This window comes from Ailuropoda melanoleuca, chromosome 1, assembly GCF_002007445.2.
Source record: "Ailuropoda melanoleuca isolate Jingjing chromosome 1, ASM200744v2, whole genome shotgun sequence".
Taxonomy (NCBI): Eukaryota; Metazoa; Chordata; class Mammalia; order Carnivora; family Ursidae; genus Ailuropoda; species Ailuropoda melanoleuca.
The window spans coordinates 68,133,321-68,156,370 of NC_048218.1; the positions used below are offsets into that span (position 1 = coordinate 68,133,321).

A 23,050-nucleotide genomic window follows, 5' to 3' on the forward strand; every position below is an offset into this window, starting at 1 on the left:
TTTTTTTTTTTTTAAAGATTTTATCTATGTATTTGACAGAGAGAGAGACAGCCAGCGAAAGAGGGAACACAAGCGGGGGAGTGGGAGAGGAAGAAGCAGGCTCCCAGCAGAGGAGCCTGATGTGGGGCTCGATCCCAGAATGCCGGGATCATGCCCTGAGCCGAAGGCAGACACTTAACGACTGAGCTACCCAGGCGCCCCGGCAAATAGCTTCTGTATGTTGTATTAAGTATGATTATCACAGTATAATGCTTTACACTGTAAATATGTTCTAGTGCTAGTAACAGTTCATTAACTGGCAAGAAATACAATAACTCTCAATTTAAAGATGAGGAAAACAAGGTTCAAAGAAATTATATGAATTATATGCAATTACTCAGAGGCAAAGCTGAAATAGAATGCAGGAATGCTTTTTCCTCTATTGTGAAGGGAATTGTTTTCCTTAACTTTATTTTTGGATTGTTCCTTGCTAGTATATAGAAATGCAAATTGATTTATATGTGCAAATGTAATGTCTGTGTGTATAATTTCAGATGATTTTTGTATATTGATCTTGGTCCTGTGACTTTGCTAAAGTCAATTATTAGTTCAGGACTTTGTTCAGTAGATTCCTTAGGATTTTCTACATATGAGATCATGTCATCCATGACTAAAGACATTTTACTTCTTTCCAATCTGGATGCCTTTAATTTCCTTTTTATTACCCCTTATTGCCTTAGTTGGAATCTCTAGCAAATGTTGAACAGAGTAACAAGGACAAATATCCTTGCCTTTTTCCCAATTTTAGGGGTGAAGCATGCACTCTTTCACCATTATTATGTTAACTGTGGGTATTTTGTGGATGCCATTTATCAACTGAGGAATCGTCTTTCTTTTTGCAATTTGTTGAGAGTTTTTATAATAAATAGGTGTTGGATTTTATCACATTCTTTTTCTGTATTACTGAAACAATCATATTCTGGTTTTGTCTTTTGTTACTTATGGTGTATTAAATTAATTGATTTTAGGATGTCAAACCAACCTTTGCATTCCAGAGTGAAATCCTCCTTGGTCATGCTATATACATCTTTTTATATGTTCTTGAATTTGTTAATATATTGTTAAGGATTTTTGCATCTAAGTTTGTGAGAAATTTTGAACTATAGTTTCCTTTTCTTGTGTTTTTTGTTTTTTGGGTGTTTTTGGCCTGGCTTTGATGTTTGGTTTCATAAAATGGGATAGAAAGTATTCTCTATTTTCTGAAACTGTTCAGAATAGGAAACTATTTCTTCCTTGGATGTTTGAAAGAATTCACCAATGAAGCATCTGGGACTGGTCTTTTCTCTGTGGGGAGATTTTAAAAAACTAACTCAATTTTTTTTTTTTACTTGGGATAAGTCCATTCAGATTTTCTATTTCATTTTGGGTCAGTTTTGGTAATTTGTCTCTTTCTAGGAACGTCTATTTCATTTAAATTGTCAAATTTTTTGGCATCAGTTGTTCATAACATTCCCTTATAATTCTTTTAATTTCTGTTGTGCTATAGTAATGTTTGCTTAGAATTTTAAATTCTAAATAGATCACATCATGACTGGGCTGAATCCAGGGACTGGGAAGACATTGTTTAGTTCTGAGATAATGATGGATTTTTTAAGATTAGGTTTTACACTTATTTATTTATTTGAGAGAGAGAGAGAGAGACAGCATGAGTAGGGGGAGAGGCAAAGGGGGAGAAAGCTCAAGCAGACTCCCCCCCCGCCGCTGCAGAGCCCGACTCAGGGTTCACCAAGCAGAAACTAAGCCAACTGACTAAGCCAAGTCAACTGACTGAGCCATCCAGGCATCCTTTAAGATTAGGTTTTAAAATTAAAACATATTTGTTTTTGGGGCACCTGGGTGGCTCAGTTTGTTGGGCGTTAGACTCTTGATTTCAGCTCAGGTCATGATCTCAGGATTGTGAATGGGGAGCCTGCTTAAGATTCTCTCTCTCCGGGGCGCCTGGGTAGCGCAGTTGTTGGGCGTCTGCCTTCGGCTCAGGGCGTGATCCTGGCGTTCCGGGATCGAGTCCCACATCGGGCTCCAACACTGGGAGCCTGCTTCTTCCTCTCCCACTTCCCCTGCTTGTGTTCCCTCTCTTGCTCGTTGTCTCTGTCACATGAATAAATAAAATCTTTAAAAAAAAAAAAAAAAAAGATTCTCTCTCTCCCTCTTCCTCTGCCCCTCCCCATTCTCTCTCTCTAAAAATAAAAAAATAAATACATCTTTGAAAAAACTTATTTCTTTTTAAGAATCACTTATATAATAAGCTTAGTTTAAGATATGCTAAAGCTATAAAGATAAAACATTCATTTTTAGGAGACATAGGCACATATGCATGCTATCCTTTTTAAGAACATTTTTTAAAGGAGATAAGAATAGACTAATGACCCAAATATACAATTTTCTGTAGTTAACAGATTTCTCTACAGATTAAATTAGAGAAGACAATTTATCCTCTAGAAGTTAGTACTCAAAGAGTTGCTTAACAGTAGTTTGTGTTTCTAAAAGCATATGCTATTCACAAAATAATACATAATTTATGATTCTATCTATATAAAGATCGAAACACAAAACTAATCTATGACGACTAGAAGCCACAGGAAAAGGAGGAAATTTAGGTAAAATGGATACTGACAAGCAGGGACATGAGAGTTTTCTGGGAATACTGGTGATTACGTGGATATATACATATGTAAAAATTTATTGAGCTGTAGACTTAAGGTTTCTGCACTCTACTGTATGTAAGTTATACCTCAAGAAACAAATGACATTTGGGCATAAAAAGGAATGCAGTACTGATATATGCTACAACGGGGATCCTGATATCTTGAAAACATGCTAGGTGAAAGAAGCTGGCCATAAAAGACCACTTATTGTATGATTCCATTTATATATCCAGAATAGGAAAATTTATACAGAAAGTAAATTAGTGGTTATACAGGGCTTGGAGGGTTAGGGAGAAATAGAGAGTGACCGCTAATGGGTACAGGGCTTCTCTCTGGGGTAATGAAATGTTCTAAAATAGATTATAATGATGGTTGCACCCTATGGATATTCCAAAAACCATTTATTGCACACTTTAAATGGATATGTGAATTATAATAGTATGTGAATTATATCAATAAAGTTTATATATATTTATATATAAAAAACAGGCAAAAATCTATAAAACAAGTGGGAAAAAATGTGTATATTAACAATAGTACACATAGATCAAAGATGAGCTTTATTGCTCTGAAAGTTATTACCAATAGAGTACTGGAGTTGGTTGTTAAATATTCAGGACTTTTGTGGGCCAGTTATTAAATCATTGGTAGTCTGATCTCAGCCACAGGAATCAGCAAATACTACATATCAGAGGGGTTTTTTTCCCCTGCAGTGAGCCAGTTTACTAAGACACCACTGGTTATTTTGCATACTTAGAAAGAGACCAGTTCAGAGGTTACTATAGGGAGAAGAAAATGGACTTACAGATTTTTCCATTAATGTTGCAGTGGGAGTAGAAAGGGTGGCAGATTATGTGAAGGAAGAATGGGTAGTACACGGTAAAAAGAAAAAATATTGTCACTTGAGGGAAAGAGGCATTTACAATGAATTTTTGAACTGAAAATAAGATTGTAGTACCAGTAGTACCAGTAGCAGGAATGGAGAAGGTTTTTTTTGTTGTTGTTGTTGTTTTTTAAAGATTTTATTTATTTATTCGACAGAGATAGAGACAGCCAGTGAGAGAGGGAACACAAGCAGGGGGAGTGGGAGAGGAAGAAGCAGGCTCATAGCAGAGGAGCCTGATGTGGGGCTCGATCCCATAACGCCGGGATCACGCCCTGAGCCGAAGGCAGGCGCTTAACCGCTGTGCCACCCAGGCGCCCCAGGAATGGAGAAGTTTTTTAAAAAAAGAAGCTGAGATCAAAGAAAATGAGAACTGAGAGAAGTCTTTTAACTTGGAGATTCAAATGACTATTAGAAACCTTCTAGAATATATTAATAAAAGTCAGAACACCAGTGCCTTTAAGAAAATTAGAAGAAAAGGAAATAGATTAGTAATAATCTCTCATTAAATATGTGTATCCATAAAAGGAATGAGAAAAACTGAAAGATACCTAGAGGAGACAGAAAGATCAAGTGGCATTTTTTTTTAAGTTAAGGAGATCTGTATATGTCAAAGACAGAGGGAAAGGAGTCAAAGAGACTGAAAATACTGGAGAAGGAAAAAACAGATAAAAAGGAAGGAAGAGTCTAGAGAAAATGGCAGGGAATGGCTTTAAAGGAAAGCAGGGGAGAAAGTATTAGCTTCAAAAATAAGAAGGATCCCCCCATTCTAAAAGCAGAAGGAAAGGTGATAAAAGGACATTGTTAGATGTAAAGGAGGAAAGACACACAAATTTATGTCTGATATCCTCAATTTTATCAGTATAGTAAGAGGGATATGAAATGTCCTATGAAAAACAGGGAGGTTGGCATGAGACTGAAAGCTTGAGGAAAGCAGAAAATATGTGGAATAGTTACCGTGGGAAATGTACCAGAGCATCAGCAAATGACTAATGGAACTACTGAGCACTGTATTAAGCCCAGATCAAGTGAGCAACATTAATCTAGAGAAGGCCAAGTTAACAGGTCTAGGAAGAGAAACTGAAAGATCTAGGGTTAGGCCACGGAAAATGAAAGAGAGGCAGAAGGGGGAAGTGAAGAGAAGGAGGCAAAGGGATCTAGACACTTTTCCAAAGAAGATATACTAATGGCCAAAAAGCACATGGAAAGATGCTCAACAACATTAGTCATCATGGAAATGCAAATCAAAACCACAATGTTACCACTTCACACCCACTAGGATGGCTATGAGCAAAAGACTAGCAATAACAGTGATGGCAAGAATGTGGAGAAACTGGAACCTTCATACACTGCTGCTGTGAATGTAAACTAGTGCCCAACTTTGGAAAATAGTTCTTCAAAATGTTAAACACAGAATACCATAAGATCCAGAAATTACACTCCTGGGTATATAACCGAGAGGATGAAAACAAAGATTTTATTTATTTATTTATTTATTTATTTATTTATTTATTTATTTTTATTTATTTAAGTAGGCTCTATGCCTACTATGAAGCTTGAACTCATGATCTCAGGATCAAGAGTTGCACAGTCCACTGACTGGGCCAGCCAGGGCCATATAAAAAAAATAAATTTTTTTAAAAACCTGTAAATGAATAATGTTCATAACAACGTTATTCATGATAGCCAAAAAGTGGAAACAATCCAAATGTGCACGAATTAATGAATGGATAAACAAAATGGTATGTCTATGTGTAATATTATTCACCTGTAAAAAGGAAAGCAGTATTAATACATGCTACCACCTGGATGGACCTTGAAAACAATGTTAAATATGAGAAGCCAGATACAAAAGGTCACACACTATATGATTCCATTTATATGAAATGTCCAAAATAGACAAATACCTAGAGACAGAAAGTAGATTAGTGCTTGCCAGGGGATGGGGGATGGGAGGGGTGATTGCTAATAGATATGGGGCTTCTTTTTGTGGTGATGAAAATGTTTTGGAATTAGATAGTGGTGATAGTTGCATAACATTATGAATACACTAAAAATCACCGAATTGTACCTTTTTAATGGTTTAAACAGTGAATTTTACATTATGTGAATTTATCTCAATTTAAAAAGATACATTAAAGTATCCTATCTTTCAGGGCACCTAGGTGGCTCAGTTCTAAGAATCCAACTCTTGATTTCGGCTCAGGTCATAATCTCAGGGTCCCCGGATCAAGCCCGGTGTCAGGCTCTGAGGTCAGCACAGAGTTCTGCTTGGGATTCTCTCTCTCCCTCTCCCCCTTCCCCCACCTACACACACCCGTGCTCCTTCTCTCTCTCTAAAATAAATAAAAATGAAATCTTTTTTAAAAGTGTCCTATCTTTAACAATGTTTCTTCAATCTTCCCTGTATACTGTGTATGTTCCAAAGCAGAAGGCAAATGCAGGTATCCCTCCTGGCTAGGGTTTCAATTCCTCCTAAGTATAGAAAATGAAACCTAAGGTTCTTCAACTACAAGAGATCAGCAAAATCTTTCTCTCTCTAGAGTTGCCTCCAGTTAGAATGAATAGTATTTCTAAAAATATCTTTCTAAAAACAGTATCTCTAGAAGCTAAAACTAATAAAAGTAGGACAAAGTACTTCTACCTTTATTCTCCTAAAACATACCTCCTTCATTTTAACCTCAAGGGAATCCTACAGAATATTATTTTCAAGTCGTTTGACTATCTGGCTGTGAAGCATAAATGAAAGGGCATGGATTTAGAACTTGAAAAAACTTAGATCTGAATCCCAACTCTATCACTTAATAGCTGTGAAATCATAGCTTTCATCTTCTATAAAATGGAAGCTAATACCTGCCCCACAAGGTGGCTGCAAGGATTAAATAAAAGAGCATATGCAAGGTAACTAGCACAATGTTTCACATATAGTGGCACTCAACAAATTTATGTCATCATCAACAACATGAGCTCATTTTCTCTCCCATTCTATGGTACACAGGTTTCATTACGCCAACAAAATTAACTAAATTGTACTAATATAAGACATTAGATTCTAAATGCTATATCAAGTTTCTAATTCTTTACAAATTATAACTAATACTATTATAATGATTAATGATCATCCCCAAATTATGAATGATATTCTGAATACAACATTGCTTTCACAAAAACTTTTCCTGATTATGTTCACATATATTAACTCACTATTCCTCAAAATTCCAGTGAAAGAGACGAGATTCTGGTGTCCTAAGGAATAGGGAATGGAGATTACTCAGATTATGACCAGAATTTGATATTGGCTTCCCAGTACTCTACTTCCAAGGATTCTTAAAACATTTTTCAGCAAAAACTTTCAGAATGACAAAGAGAAACATTTCCCTTTTACCCAAACATGCTGCACAAATGGTAACAGGTCTTACTGAGATTCAAATTTTTTCCATAATGCTAGAGGAAAGGCTGTGAAGTCAAGAGGAATACCATGTGGTATGCGAAAGAAGGGATAAGGAACAGAGCAAAAAGATTCCACTCCCTGGGGATAGGAAGGAAGGGAAGGAAGGAAGGAAGGAGGGAGGGAGGGAGGGAGGGAGGGAAGGAAGGAAGGAAGCAAGCTGGAGAAAGGGAGAAGGGGGGCGAGGGAGAAAGGAAGGAAGGAGAAAAGAAAAGCAATAATTCTCCCTGACTCCTATTGCCATTTCAATGAATGCAAACAATGAGCTCATCTATCTATCCACTATTTGGATGTCTCCTAGGCCTTCTAAATTGAACTTGTACTAAATTAAAATCTTTCTCCTAAACCAACTTTCCGTATTTCTACTTTAAGTAAGAAGCACCCCATCTATACAATCTACCTAAGACTGAAATCTAGGAGTCATCTTTAACACCTCTCATCCTTTACAACCCAATGTACAAGGATTGCCTATTTTACCCCTTAAAAACTTAAAATTTTAGCTTAAGTTCTCATTATCTCCCCTGGATCATTACAACAATCTCACAACTAGTCCTTTGGGGTTTCTGCCAATCTGTGTTTCAACTCATCCTTTCTAAAACAATCAGGATGATCTTCTAAACTGCAAATCTGATCACATTATCCACAGGATAAAGTTCAAACTCCTGAGCACAGCCCACAGGATCCTTCATAATCAGGCCCTTGCTTACCTTATCTATTGCAGATTATTATTCCAAACTTTAAACTCTAGTAATATTACTCATGGTTTGCTAAACATACTATTATTTCACACTTGAACTTGTATGCTATCTCTTGTCCGTTTCTTGGAGAATGTTTTTTTTTTAAGTAGGCTCCATGGAGCCCAACACAGTGTTTGAACTCACAACCCTGAGATAAAGGCCTGAGTTGAGATTCAAAGTCAGATGCTTAACCAACTGAGCCACCCAGGTGTTCCTTGTCCATGTCTTGAATTCCTATTTATCCTTCAAAGTTCAGCTCAGAAATAATCTCCTCAATGAAGCTTTTCCAAAACCACTGTCCCCACCCCTATATCGAAGTTTATCTGTTTTTCCTCTCGGCAGCCATTGTACCTCTTTCTTCTATTTGGCCCTTTCATTTTGTATCTTTTTTTTTTTTTTAAGAGAAAGAGAGAGAGTATGCAAACAGGGTAGAGGCTGAGGGAGAGGGAGAAAGAGAACTCTAAGCAGGCTCCCTGCCCAGCACAGAGCCTGATGTGGGGCTCAACCTTACAACCCTGGTATCATGACCTGAGCCAAAATCAAGGGTCAGATGCTTAACTGACTGAGCCACCAGGCACCCCTCATTCTGTATCTTATTTATCTATTTCCCCTATTTGTCTGTGACCTTCTCTCTCTTTTTAAGATTTATTTATTTGAGAGAGAAAGAGAGAGAGAGAGTGAGCGAGCACACAGAGGGAGAGAGAGAGGGAGAAGCAGACTGCCCGCTGAGCGGGCAACCCGAGGTGGGGCTTGATCCCAGGACCCTCGGATCATGACCTGAGCAGAGGGCAGACACTTAACCAACTGAGCCACCCAAGTGCCCCTGTCTGTGAGCTTCTTTTTTTTTTTTTTTTTTTTTTTTATTTTTTTTGACAGAGAGAGAGAGACAACCAGCGAGGGAGGGAACACAAGCAGGGGGAGTGGGAGAGGAAGAAGTAGCCTCCCAGGGGAGGAGCCTGACGTGGGGATCGGGATTTGGGGCTCGATCCCAGAGCTCCAGGATCATACATATGTGTGTGTGTATGCCATTTATATGTAATGTCCAGAACAGGCAAATCTATAGAGACCTAAAGAGTGGTTTCCAGAAGCTGGAAGTTAGGAGGTAACAGGAAGTGACTGAGAATGGGGATAGGACTTTATTGGGGGGTGATGAAAATGTTCTAAAATTGGTTGTGGTGATGGTTGTACAGCTGTAAATAGACCCCAAACCATTGAATTGTATGGTTTAAATGAGTGGATTATATGATCTCAATAGAACTGTTATAAAAAAAAAGAAAAAGAAAGAAAAAAAATCTCGTTTGCTTTTGCTACAGAGCTGAAAAGGGGTCAGAGATAGAACGTACAAGTGTACAATAGAGATGACAGATAAGTTTATTTAGCAGACACTCATTAGGGTCAGTACAGCCTGTTGGGTGAGTCAATCTTTGACCATTAGCGCATGCTAAATAGCCAGTGTGTACTTGAGAGGAATGTGGAATAAGTAGGAAGTCATTCAACTGATTTGTGACATGAATATATGAAGCAAAGTAACTTAAAGCATTGAAATTCCTCAATTCTAAGGACCAAGAAATTTAAGTCTTTTTATAGCCCATTCCACTAAGATTGGCCTTCTTTGCTCTATCCCTGGCTATTGTGACTGGCAACGAGTATCACCTACTTGGTTATAACTTGTCCTTACTCCAATGCTGATTGCTGAATTGGTGCTTACCACCATCTCTTAACCTCAATTCTCTAAGACGAATTCAGAAATTAACAATGGCCTGTTTTGTTTACTGCTGAGTCATTTTCTGAGTATATTTGCTACAGTGTACAGAATAATGGTCCCCTAAAGATGTCTACATGTTATTCTCTAGAACCTGTGACTCTGTTACCTTACATGGCAAAATGGGCTTTGCAGATATGATTAAAGAATTTTCAAACTGGGTGATTATCCTGGATTATTCAGCTATGTTCAATGTAATCACAAAGGTCTTCGTAAGTGAATGAGAGAGGCAGAAAAGTCAGAATCAGCAGAGATGTGATGACAGAAGCAGCAGTCAGAGTGATGTGATTGCTGGCTGGCACCAAGAGCAAAGCAATGGGGACAGCCTCTCAAAGCTGGAAAAGACAAGAAAACAGATTCTCCCTTAGAACCTCCAGCCCTATCAACACTTTGATTTTAGCCCTCTGAAACTCAATTCAGACTTCTGACCTCCAGAACTATAAGATAATATATCTGTATAGTTTTAGGCCACTAAATTTGTGGCAATGTGTTAAGCAGCAATAGGAAACTAATACACTTGCCCCTACCATCAATACCATCATCAGGTACTATTCATTCTTTCCATTATTTAAGACTTGACATACTGATATCATCAATTTTATATCAGTTTCTAGACACCCCCCACCAGATTAAGTGTTCAACAAAGAAGTCTCCTCCTTACAACTGCACAGCGTGGCATTTTTGAAGAAATTCCATCTTCCTCTGTTGCCCCGTTGGGTCCAGGTACCTCTTTTCTCCTCTTTCTTGTGTTCATTTTGGCTGAACTCTGTGCATCCATCTTCTTTTAACTGGTCATAGGAAGTGAAAAAGAATTATTTTCTCATTGAAGTGGAGAAAAAGTCTGTCACCAGTATTTCAGAGATGTTAACACAGATACACTCAGCAAAAGATCAATCCCATAACACACATTTCACAAGATGAACCGATTGCATCTGGCAAAAACAACAAAGCTTCAATAAACACATGCTGTAGTAGAAACACTGAAATGCTTCTCTGGAAAAATGGCCACAATTAATCACGACCCTGGAAATTATTACCCTGACCAATGTAGCCTGTATACTAACTGCTAATTTCATATCCTGACTAAATGTAAAAGATTGGAATAACTTGGCTGAGAAAGTTAGTTATACAGACTTTTACCACCATCACTTATAACATCCCTAGGACATCTGGAGCTATTACAAGTATAAGGAAATGTGAAAGGTATGTTTTTGGTGCAGATGGGGAAAAAAAAAGAGCTTTTTTAAAAGGAGACATCCATCACCAATTCCTGGTTTAACAAAGCTGGATTTTTTAACTCTAAATGCCCTGTAGGTTTCAGAGACCACTCCGCAGGGTTAGATCTATGAAAATTGTGAAGTGTACTATATCTTTTAAATGTCCTTCCTCTTCCCTTTCCAATACCTATTTTCCCTTCCTCTTTCAGAGTCAGCACCTTAAGTTTGTTCAGAGCCCCCAACAATTAAAACCCCACCCAAGCTTCTCCTTCCCCGAGTGAAAACTTAATTATTACTGTCTCACTTAGCAGAGAGCTTCTAGCAACTAGCTACTACAGAAAAGATCTGAATATTTTATGTTTCATGTTTAGATGCTGACTTGCGCTACCTCTCCAACACCCTGCAAGGATATTTGCATTTTTCCTGGGTATCATAATTTGCACAAATAAGTTAATTTAATAATGATGTAATTTTAGGCACCAGCCAGAAATTGGGGATAGAAGAACTTTAATGATCAATTGCCATTTCTGCCAAGACATGATACCATGAAAGGTAGAAGAAAAATCCTCAGAGCAGAGATGAAAAACAAAACATGCCAGACAGAATAAGGACATTCTACTCCGCCTCACTGCCTCTAATAAGCTCTCCTGAATAAGATGTTCATCTAAACTGCAATTGTGCCTTTCTTTCCTCCAGCTAAAGTGGCAATGTGACAAGATCTACAAGAAACCTGACCTAATTCTTAAAGACTGAAGGTGACACCCATGAGTCCTGGCTAAGTATTAGGCTGACGTGAAAAATGTCAGAGTCCAAAGTGAAAGATGAACACCACCCAGAAACTTCCTTTCATCACAAATGCAAATTAAAACGGAATAAGGGTACTATACATTTAACAAGTTTTCCAGTGATGATGAGAGCTTTTCTTCATTATTGTTATTAATTTTTCTTTCAAAATATCCAGAGGTTGTATTATTACTCTCACCTCACTGGTCTGAGAGGCCAACTAAAAACACCTAATCAGAGGTGTCTACGTGGCTCAGTCGGTTAAACGTCTGCCTTCGGCTCAGGTCATAATCCCAGGGTCCTGGGATCAAGCCCCGCATAGTCTGGGTCCCTCTTCAGTGGAGAGCCTGCTCCCTCTGCCCCCTGCTCATGCTCGCACTCTCTCTCTCTCTCTCTCTCTCTCACATGTTTTTTCTCTCAAATAAATACATAAAATCTTAAAAAAAAAAAACCTACCTAATTAGTGACCATTTCTAATTTGCATACAATAGGACTTTGCTTAAGTATCTGTTAACTTCTCAGGGTAAGTAGACAAAATCCATTATGAGAAATGCAATCAGCAATCTCCTGTCAGGCAGTTGAAAGGTAGTTCCTAGTACTGAGAACTTACTGTGTATAGGGTACTATAACATTTTTTTTTTAAGATTTATTTATGTGACAGAGATAGACAGCCAGCGAGAGAGGGAACACAGCAGGGGAGTGGGAGAGGAAGAAGCAGGCTCCCAGTGGAGGAGCCCGATGTGGGACTCGATCTCGGAACGCCAGGATCACGCCCTGAGCCAAAGGCAGACGCTTAACGACTGCGCTACCCAGGCGCCCCATATAACATATTTTTTAAAGTAAAAATTATTTTCTCAAGAAGACTTCAATTCAGCTGAGGAAACCACATGTTCATGATACAAAAATGCTCCTTAGGATTCTAAAACCACTGGGGGAAAGTTTGTTAAAAAACAAACTTTTACAGTTTCAAAGCATCTTCAAGTATTTTGAAGTAATCCTCATAGATTACTTATTAATTATAAAAGGAAAAGAGTTACCTTGAAAGTGAAAAAATCTCTTAGCTAAGTGATCAAAGTTAATTAACATCACCAATAATGCCTCCTGATATGAGGCATTGAGGACACATTACCTGCCAAAAAAGCATACCCTGTATGGGTTTATAAGGAACAAGCAAACAAACCTCAATTAAAGGACATTCTACCCTGTTATTCTTCAAAAAATGTCAATCATGACAAACAATGAAATGCTGAGGGATTAATCCAAAGAATAGACAACTAAATTTCATTTCTAGGTTGGGGGAGAAATTGTTACAAAGGATAGTTATTAAGACAACTAGTAAAATTTGAATATAGGCTGTGTATCAAATCATAATACACATCAATGTTAAAATACATTTGATAATTACACTGTGTTATGTAAAAGACTATCTTTGTTTTTAGGAGATAAAAGCTGAAGTACCTGGGGATAAAGGGTCATGATTGCTGCAACTTACACTCAGCAGAAGCAGAAGAAGCAGAAGAAGAAGAAGAAAAAGAAGAGAAGCAGAAGCAGAAGAAGCAGAAGCAGAACAGAAGAAACAGAAGCAGAAGAAGGAAGAGGAGCAGGGGGTGGGGAATGAGAGGGAGAAGAAAGAAGAAAATTGTGTATATTATGTTACATTTTTTAAAAAATGTAAAGCTGGGGCGCCTGGGTGGCTCTCAGATAAGCATCCGACTCTTGGTTTCAGTTCAGGACATGATTTCACGGGTCTTGAGATCAAGCCCCGTGTCAGGCTCCATGCTCAGCAGCGGGTTTGCTTGGTGGTGAGCCGGCCTTTCCCTCTCCCTCTGCCTGCCACTCTGCCTATCTGTGCTCTCTCTCTGTCAAATAAATAAATAAAATCTTAAAAAAAGAAAAGATTTCTTTAATCTCTGTTCCTCCCTCTTCTGACATAACAAATAGGTGTCACTTTAAAAGCACCTGTACTTTCCATTCATGATACAAAACAGTTTTAAGAGTGCCATAATAAATCAAGGGGATAAATGTCATATCGTATTTTCAATAATTATTTTATATAACTTCAAGTTAAAATTCCTAATGTTTAATAGGAAAATACTTAACACATCCAAAGACATGTTTATAGGAATCTTTAGAAGTCTTTGCTCTGTGTGGGAGGTGGAGGAGTGGGAAGGCATGAGTGCTATAATATTTTTATAGCTTTATTGAAGTTTAATTGACATAAAATAAACTGTATTTAAAGTGTATAATTTAATGAGTTTTAACATATCTATACATCTGTGAATCATCAAAATTAAGATAATCAACATAACTACCACTCTCAGGTTTCTTCATGCCACATTAGAATCTATCTCTCCCTCCCCAACTTCAACTTTGCTTTACCTTTTTGTTTGGCTGTTTGTTTTTTATACTGTGGCAAAATATATGTAACATTAAGATTTGCTTTACTTTCTAACTGCTTATTTCTTAAAGTACTGAACCATCTTGTCATATGATTCAACTTAACTAGACAAACACATGGTGAATATTATCGTACTAGAAAGAAGCAAAGGCTCTCCTTCTAAGGGTTAAAATACTGCCAGTGTGGTTTAAATATATTCGAAAGCCAAACTGGTATCTGGGGTATTTGGACCTTGTGATACCAGTTCTATTCCACTAGACTAATAAATCATACAAAAAATATAAAATATCACAATGAGGACTCAAGGCAAGAGAAAGGATTTGTATGATTAGCTAATTAAAGTAAAATTCACAAACATAGAAGGAATCAAGTGGTTACTGTGGTTACAGTGGTTACTATTGTTATTAACATGTTACAAAGCCCTTTGGTAAATAATAGTAATACTAATATGTTTTACCTGTATTTCAATTGAGTACATATAAAAAAAATCTCTCCATCTGCCTTATATAAGCACCTTTAATCAAATGTCTACGGCAGTATTTCTCAGTAATTCTTATGCATGCTCCATTTTAAGAAATATAGAAATTTTTTTTTAAAGATTTTATTTATTTATTTGACAGAGATAGAGACAGCCAGCGAGAGAGGGAACACAAGCAGGGGGAGTGGGAGAGGAAGAAGCAGGCTCATAGCAGAGGAGCCTGATGTGGGGCTCGATCCCATAACGCCAGGATCACGCCCTGAGCTGAAGGCAGACACTTAACCGCTGTGCCACCCAGGCGCCCCAAGAAATATAGAAATTTTAACCTCACTCCATCAGCATAGTATAAGGATTTAAGAGTTTGGGCCCTAAAATCAGATTACCTAAATATGAATCCCTTCTCTACTACTTACTAGCCACGAGAACGTGAACAAATTCCTTAATCACCAGAGCTGCATCACCTAACAAATGAGGTTCAAATGGAGTAATCCATGTAAGTCTTAGTTCAGTGCCTAGCACACAGTAAGTACTTATAAGTATTAGCTACTATATTATTTAGTAGTAGTAGTTGTCATCATCTGCCTTAAACTTGCATTCTTGTGTATCCCCTATATCCAAAAAGGTTTTGTCAAGTTTCCCCCCTAGGATTACTATTATGAAAAGTATACCTTTTTTTTTCTTTGAAAGATTTTATTTATGTATTTGAGAGAGAGAGATAAAGAGCACACATGAGCAGGGGGAGGGGCAGAGGGAGAAGTGGACTCCCTGCTGAGCAGGGAGCCTGAGGTGGAGCCCTGAGCCAAAGGCAGATGCTTAACCAACTGAGCCACCCAGGCACCTCCATGAAAAGCATACTTTGAATGTAAAACTATGGTAAAACATGAAGTATGCTACATCTTCTGCTACATCTCCCCAACCCCTATCCCATTTAAGAATCACTGTTGCAGCAAGAACTCTTCTAGAGTCTGACTGTAAGCTACTGTAAGGAAAAAAATATTGCCCTTTTTGCATAAATTAGTTAAACTGGGTTTCTCATCACTTGGAACCATAAAAATCATAACTGGTGCACTTAATACCTAGCAATGAGCTCTGGCACATAGTAGGCACACTCAATTACTATTTGAATAAATATACTAAGTATACAAAACCACTTTGAAATTTTGAAAAGCACTTTATACATTACTGTTTTATTTCGATGGAAAGAAGTCAAGTTCTTGTCAGTTTATAAGTGTATCAAAGATGGCACAACAACGTTCCCAACCTGTTAAAAGTATTTTTCCTTACCTACTTACACTATTCCTTATCCGCTTACATACAGTTCTTCTATTTTCTAAAGATGACTTTTGTGTCTTACACTGTATTTTACATTATACTTTAAACTGAACATTACACATTAGACTTAAACTCAGGTCTTAGCATCCTATGGATTTGGAACAAATACACCTAATACTTTTGGTGTTTAACGTAAAACACTTCTGTATCTTACCCACTTTCTTAGAAGGAGAACACCAAGATCACAGACATTCTTTAACAATAACTCTAAAAGAATTTTGAAATTATAAAAAATTTAACTCTCATGCCTTTCCTCTAAAACTACTACTATTTTTTTTAAAGATTTTATTTATTTATGTGACAGAGAGACAGCCAGCGAGAGAGGGAACACAGCAGGGGAGTGGGAGAGGAAGAAGCAGGCTCCCAGTGGAGGAGCCCGATGTGGGACTCGATCCCGATCCCGGAACGCCAGGATCACGCCCTGAGCCGAAGGCAGACGCTTAACGACTGCGCTACCCAGGCGCCCCTAAAACTACTACTATTTTTTAAACTGACTCTATAGATCTTTCAAGAGACCACTTTTCACTGGCTCTTTCTTAGACCAACCCCATGCTCCCTCACATCTAATAACTTATACAACATGAAAGCATATAGAATAATTTAATTATTAGTGCCTTACTGGAAAATATTACCAGTTCCCCAAAAGTTACAAAAGACGCTGACACATCAGGTTTGCCATTGAGAAAAGGTATGTGGGAGGATGAGAGCATACTGCGGATGGTAAATACATGTTGGCTTTTAGTGCATTATACCTAAAACCACTCACCTTTAGAACATTCACAATTGTCCAGTTCCTCCAACAACGAGGAACATTACTTCTCAAACTCCCCGTTTACCATAACTTCACCTTTGTAATCAACCAACACTATTAAGGTGCAGTGATTTCCCTGGAAAAGGGGGTGGCTTTAAACATCTACATTCAAGAGAGAAAAAACCAAAAACATACACAGGCTGCCTTAACATAACAGGCTGTCCAGAAAGTGATAGGTTGGAAAAAGATGGCACCTCCTCAGAACCAATATAGTGTAAAATCAGAATGGGGATGGGGAGTGGAGAATTACCTAATAATCTGTAGGCGGATCCTGGCTTCCAGCCATAGCATCCATATTAATTAAGCTAGGATGAGTCAGAATGAAAGTAGTTAGAAATAGGATACATAGCCTCCCTCTTAAGCTCATTAGGGTGTGCTAAAGCTTCCTGTTTCCTTAGCGGTTTATCCTACAAAAGAAGTTTCTTTGTAAAATGAAACTATAACAAGAGAGAAACAAATGTAACTGACATCATTTGTAAGGCCTGATCTTTCTAACATTGCTACCTTTCAGTCCCTAGTCACCTACCTTTAGTCAAAATCTCCACTGATGCACAGATCTAAATACAGGCATAACTGCCACCACCACCAGACCACCACCATGCCTATTAAGTGAACTGGTGTCTGTAAATTGCTTTCAAGATACAGAACGTAGTATCTGTGCCTGTGATTTTTTACTCAGATTCACAAAATCTGGCTCCATTTCTGCTGACTCACTCCCAGTACACACTGCTTGCCTTGTTCTTCAATGTTCCAATAAATGCCTGCTTGGATGCATCAATTTTGCTACTAAGAAAGTACAGAGAAGTGGAAATGTGTGTGAGGTGGGAAATATATATATATATGAATATATATATGAATATATATATGAATATATATATATATATATATATATATATATATATATATATATATTTACGTAGGCTCCACATGGAGCATGGAGCACAACTTGGAGCTTGAACTCATAATCCTGAGATCAAGAGTCAGGCGCTCAAATGACTGGGCCACCCAGGTGTCCCTCATATCACACATTTTAAAAGCATTTTGAGGGGCGCCTGGGTGGCACAGCGGTTAAGCATCTGCCTTTGGCTCAGGGCGTGATCCTGGCGTTATGGGATCGAGCCCCGCATCAGGCTCCTCCGCTATGAGCCTGCTTCTTCCTCTCCCACTCCCCCTGCTGGTGTTCCCTCTCTCGCTGGCTGTCTCTATCTCTGTCGAATAAATAAAATCTTTAAAAAAATAAAAAAATAAAAGCATTTTGATAGCTTTATTTCAACACAGTTTCCTTTTTAGCTTTATATATTTAATTCTTTGCTTGGTCTAATAATACTATTTCAAAAGGGAATCCACAAGGTTTCACCATACTGCCAAAGGGGCCCACAGCACAAAAAAAGATTAAGATTTCTACTCTAGGACCAAAAAATAAACAAAGATAATCACATCTAAGATAATACCCTTTAAATTAAAAAAAAAAAAAAAACCTACCTAAAAAACAAAACAAAAAAACTATTTTCCGTTAAGTGCCACACACCCATTTTGTTCTCTAGCATAGAGCAAAGACCATATGTCACTATTTTTTTTTTACCAGCCTTCACTTCAAAATTGGTTTGCAAATAGTTGTGAGTGTGATATAACAGCCTGGCAGACCCAGGGGTTCTCCTGGCTCATTGGCAGTCCTTCTAGTACAAATACAGAAAGCTTCAAACTCATTTAACTTTTAACAAGAGAGTTATCAAAAGAAAGGGCAAAAAGACAAAACAAAAAACAAAAAAAGCCAGCTATATATCTATCTACTAATCTGGTTGGCAAACGATAAAATACAAGCAATTCAATTATTTATATTAATGTGGTAATGTATGTAAACAAACCTAACAGAGTGCCAAATATTTGTAAGAGACTCACAAACAGTTCTTTTTTTTTTTTTTTCTTCTGGAGTGGAGCTCTGGCACATACTGCAAAACAGAGTACATAAAAATGTATATTCCCTGAATTTACTGACTGAATTGTAGAAGAGGGAGTTCCCTTATAGTAGAAAAGCCAAAAGATCTGACTTCAGATCAGTTATGCAAATACATGAAAAGAAAAGCATTATTACTAGATATTTCGTCATTACCCATCATTAACAACGATAGCAAATTTTCATGGTTGCTTGTTCTATAAATATTTTATAAATTAATTCTTATCAGCATTTATAACATGGAAAAGTTATTCAGCTCTCTAGGAGAATCATGTGTAACTTAGAGGTTAGACAGCTCCATAGGGGAATCATGAACCAGGTCAGGTGGTTTACAAACTCTATGAGATTGTATACAAAATTTGGTGAGTATGCCTATGTTTCTGATTATTAAAAACTGTTTATAAGCAGAATAACAGTTACCTCTGCTATAGTTAGAAAAGCTAAAACGAGAAAGCAAACAGTTCTTCCCTCAGTCACAAACTGAGTTAGTGTTAACATCAGATAAAGTAACCTGTGATTTCTGAATCTAAGGCTCTGACTAAATTATTCTCCCTAAGGGATCACATTTCCAAAGAGAAGGTCCCCAAGAAAAATAAAACCTCACCTATTTATGGGAAGAGAAATCATAGGCTCAGAAAGGAATAAAGCTTATTCTTTATCAATCAGGCCATTATACTGGTTTTTGAAGGGAATTTGCAAAGCAGGATAGGTCAAAAAGAATCCTTTCATTCAACAAACACAAAAGACCCCAGAGGAAGTGCTGCAGTCCCCAAGCCTAAATGCCTTCTCTTCTAGTCAGCTATCTTGAAGCATACACCATTGACCCTTGAATAACACAGAGGTTAGGGGCACTGTCCCCCAACACACACACACACACTGAAAATCTGCTTATACCTTTTGACCCCTTCAAAACAAGCCTACTGGTGACTGGAAGCCTTACCAATAGCATTAATAGCTGATTAACATATTTTGTATGTTACACATGTTATTTACTGTATTCTAACAAGGAATACAAGGAAGCTAGAGAAAAGAAAATATCATTAAGAAAATCATAAGGGGGCTGAGGGGCCTGGGTGGCTCAGTCGGTTAAGTGTTTGCCTTCAGCTCAGGTCATAGTCCTGGGGTCCTGGGATCGAGCCCCACATTTGGCTCCCTGCTCAGCAAGGAGTCTGCTTCTCCTTCTCCTTCTCCCTCTTCCCCTCCTCTTGCTTTGCTCTCTCTCTCTCTCAAATAAATCAATAAATAAAATCTTTTTAAAAAAAAAAAAAAAGAAAGAAAATCATAAGGGGGTGCCTAGCTGGCTCAGTCGGTTAAGCGTCTGACTCTTAATTTCAGCTCAGATCACATTCTTAGGGTTGTAAGATGAAGCCCCACTTCAGCTCCAAGCTAGGTGTGGAGCCTGCTTAAGATTCTTTCTCTCCCTCTCCCTCTGACCTTCCCCCCTACTTTCTCTTCTAGAAAGAAAAGAAAAGAGAAAAGAGAAAAAAGAGGAAAGGAAAGGAAAGGAAAGGAAAGGAAAGGAAAGGAAAGGAAAGGAAAGGAAAGGAAAGGAAAGGAAAGGAAAGGAGGAAGGAAGGAAGGAAGGAAGGAAGGAAGGAAGAAAGAAAGAAAGAAAGAAAGAAAGAAAGAAAGAAAGAAAGAAAGAAAAAGAAAGAGTCATAGGGAAGAAAAAAATACATTTACAGTATTGCATTTATCAAAAAAAAAATTCACGTGTATGTGGACCCATGCAGCTCAAACATGTGTTGCTCAAGGGTCAACTGTATTCTGTTACACAAAGAAATTCTTGCGTAGTTCCTTTCAGTTATGTATAATGTAAGCCAAGTAAACATCTAATGTTTTAGAAAAAGGTATAACTAGCCATTTTTTATCTAAACAAAGACTCTCCCCCATCATTCACAACTCAATAACTTACCATTCAAGAATCTTTCTGAACTCCCTTCCTCTATCACAAAGTATATGTGTGTAGGAGGTGAGGGTGACTATTAGATTATCAGATAAATGCAATGTCAGATAAGCTAAAATTACCTCAAGTTTCTTCTATTAAATATTGTTTTTAAAAAACACTGGGTGGTACAATCGGTAGCACCTTCTACAAAGGTATGTAGAGAGGAGATAGTGAAACTCACCAGTTCGTGTCATCTGCATCACTAACAGCCCTCAGGAATGAGGATCAGTAGGGGATAAAGCCACCGCTAAAACATCATCTGAATTACTCAAGGCATGGTATTATTTCCAGTTTGCCAGTCTTGGCCTCTAGTACATAAATCTGTGAGCTGGACAGCTAAATACATCAAAGCCTCTCCCATATGGTATTCTAGTCACCACTGTTGACTTTGCTAGCCTCATCCTTTCTTCCCTATGATGGTCACCATCTGCCTACCACTGACTATTGCACCAATCCCATTCTCAACTAATATCTTTTTACCAGCAATTCTTGGTACTTACAGAATGACTAAATATCAAGATTGAAAAGGACCCTAAAGGCTGCATCTCCCTACCCCCATTTTACCTCCCAAACCCCATCTTGGCAGAATGTTTTCTGTCTCTATCTTCAGTTCCCTTCCTGAGCCTTGTTCCTACCCTTCTCAAAGCTTCCCCTTTCTCAATGTCTTTTCCTAGCAGTTTCTCCTATCACAAACTCCTATATCCTCACTGCTTCTATAAATATCACTGTCCCCAGTTCAATATGTAAGTTCTGGTTCTCCCAGCTGAGATCTTGAGTTTCAGTCCTCAGTCATAACAGTCACCTCAATTATATTTGGGAAGCCTTCTCCAGTTAAGTCAATCTGATGGAGCCTGTCCCCCCAGCCATAGAGCCAGTCTTTGTACTTCTAAACAGTCCCCTAAACAAAGAATCATGGCATTTTAGACCTGAGAGAAAACTCAGAAATAATCCAGTTTAAACACTTTTACTACATTTCACATATTTTAGGATACATGAAATCCATTTTACATCATCATCTCATACATACATAACTGAAACAAGTTTCATGAAGCAATACTTACCCTTACTATGTGAACACACTGAAAATTTCTCTTGTATTTAAAAAAAAAATTCTGGTGCTATCCACTAAATGGATTTCACAACCCAGTAACAGGATGGAACCCATAGTCCAGATAACATCAATCTAGTCCAAACTTCCCATTCACTGATGAAAAAACTGGACCTCGGTCTTGAGGTATGTTTCCCGGCCACGAGACGTCCGTCCATAAAGTTAAACTCAGGTCTGTCTGTTAAGTCCCACCCAGACCAGTGTTCTTTACATGAAAGACCTTCTCTGCCCAGTCATGACCGCTCAACCACACCCCGTGCCCAAACATAACCCTGCAGTGCCATGTCCGGTCACTGAGCCCACACTGTAGTCCAAGTCAGCCCCTCAAAGTTAACTGCTCGTTGATCAAAGATGCCCCCGGCCGCTGCTTCATGCTCCCTTAGACCCCTCACAGTCACCCTCCCTCGACCCTGAGTCTCCTCCGAGGCACTGCCTCCTACTTTCTCGGTCACAGTCCTCTCGCAGCCTCTGCCTCGCGCTCTCCCAGGTCAGAGTCCCCTAGCATTCACTGCTCCTGGGTCGCACACTCCTCGCAAGCAGCTACATCTCGGTCACAGTCCCCTCGCTGTCACTGCCCCTGGGTCACAGCAGCCTCGTAACTCCTCCTCACATCCCCTCGCTGTCACTGACCCACTCTTCAGTCAGTCTCCTCGCGGTCCTAGCCCCACACCGTGTCCTCTGATTGAGAGCAGCAAGGAGATGCACACACCGGATCCTCACCTGCAGCTCACGCTCCCCCGGCCTCAGTCTCTTCGGCTTTCTCCCAGGCGCCGAGTCACGGACAAGGGAAGTTGAAGAGGTTGCGGGGAGACGCCCGGGAAAGGCAGCTGACGGAACAGCGGGCCGGAAGTCCCGCCTACTGCCCGCCTTCTTGTCAATCCGACTACGACATTTCCCTGAAAACTACGACCCTTGACACAGTAGTTCCGCCTCCACAGAGGCTCCGGGGATGGCGTGGCTGAGCAGAGAGCAGCAGACCCAAGAGACGAAATGGCCAAGGGCCAGCCTCCATGCGGCACCGGAGTTTGGGGTGAAGACGCCTCCTCGTAAAGAGATACAGCCGTGAACTGTCGCGCGTGCTCGCTGGCAGTCAGTCAAGTTGCGTTAAGCCCGTGGCGCCCCCAGCTCCGGCCAGATTCCCCCCGGGGAGGACCTGTCCTCTCCAGCCTCTCCGCTCCGTCGCCGGCGTCCGGCGCGGGACAGGTGGCCGTGACGCCTTCCGCCCGAGACCTCTCGGCCTGCGGTTGCTTCGCCACAGCGCCAACTTCGCCCTACTTGGTCATGTAGGGAGAATCCATGTCCGTCAGCCCAGCCCTGTGGTGACCTGTAGCTGGCCCCGAACCCTCGTTTCCGTTATTTTTGACCCAGGTTGGCTCACCGAAAAATGATCAATAGGGATCAACCGAGGGCTAGTTGAGCAGGAGCGGATTCAAGGGAGGCCAGCTGGTAGGAAATCACAGGTAGCAGGGTATCTGGTAAAGAGAAAAGTTTTCCTTTGCTAGAATGA

The 23,050-nt window shown here is 39.2% G+C and overlaps 1 protein-coding gene across 3 annotated transcripts in view; it reads right to left on the bottom strand.

The window, feature by feature from the left end:
• Positions 1–23,050, bottom strand: part of PCYT1A (phosphate cytidylyltransferase 1, choline, alpha) — a 53,620-nt gene that overhangs the window by 17,832 nt on the left and 12,738 nt on the right. Inside the window, exons 3-4 of one of the 3 annotated variants that reach the window (XM_034660081.1) lie at positions 22,264–23,015; positions 10,176–10,302 (exon numbers count right to left, since the gene is read on the bottom strand). In XM_034660081.1, the coding sequence (XP_034515972.1) occupies positions 10,176–10,292 (117 nt within the window). In that variant the 5' untranslated portion in view covers positions 10,293–10,302; positions 22,264–23,015. Of the gene's footprint in view, positions 1–10,175; positions 10,303–21,496; positions 22,219–22,252; positions 23,016–23,050 lie in introns of those variants that run through there. The other 2 variants (XM_034660085.1, XM_034660095.1) reach the window with 2 other exon arrangements.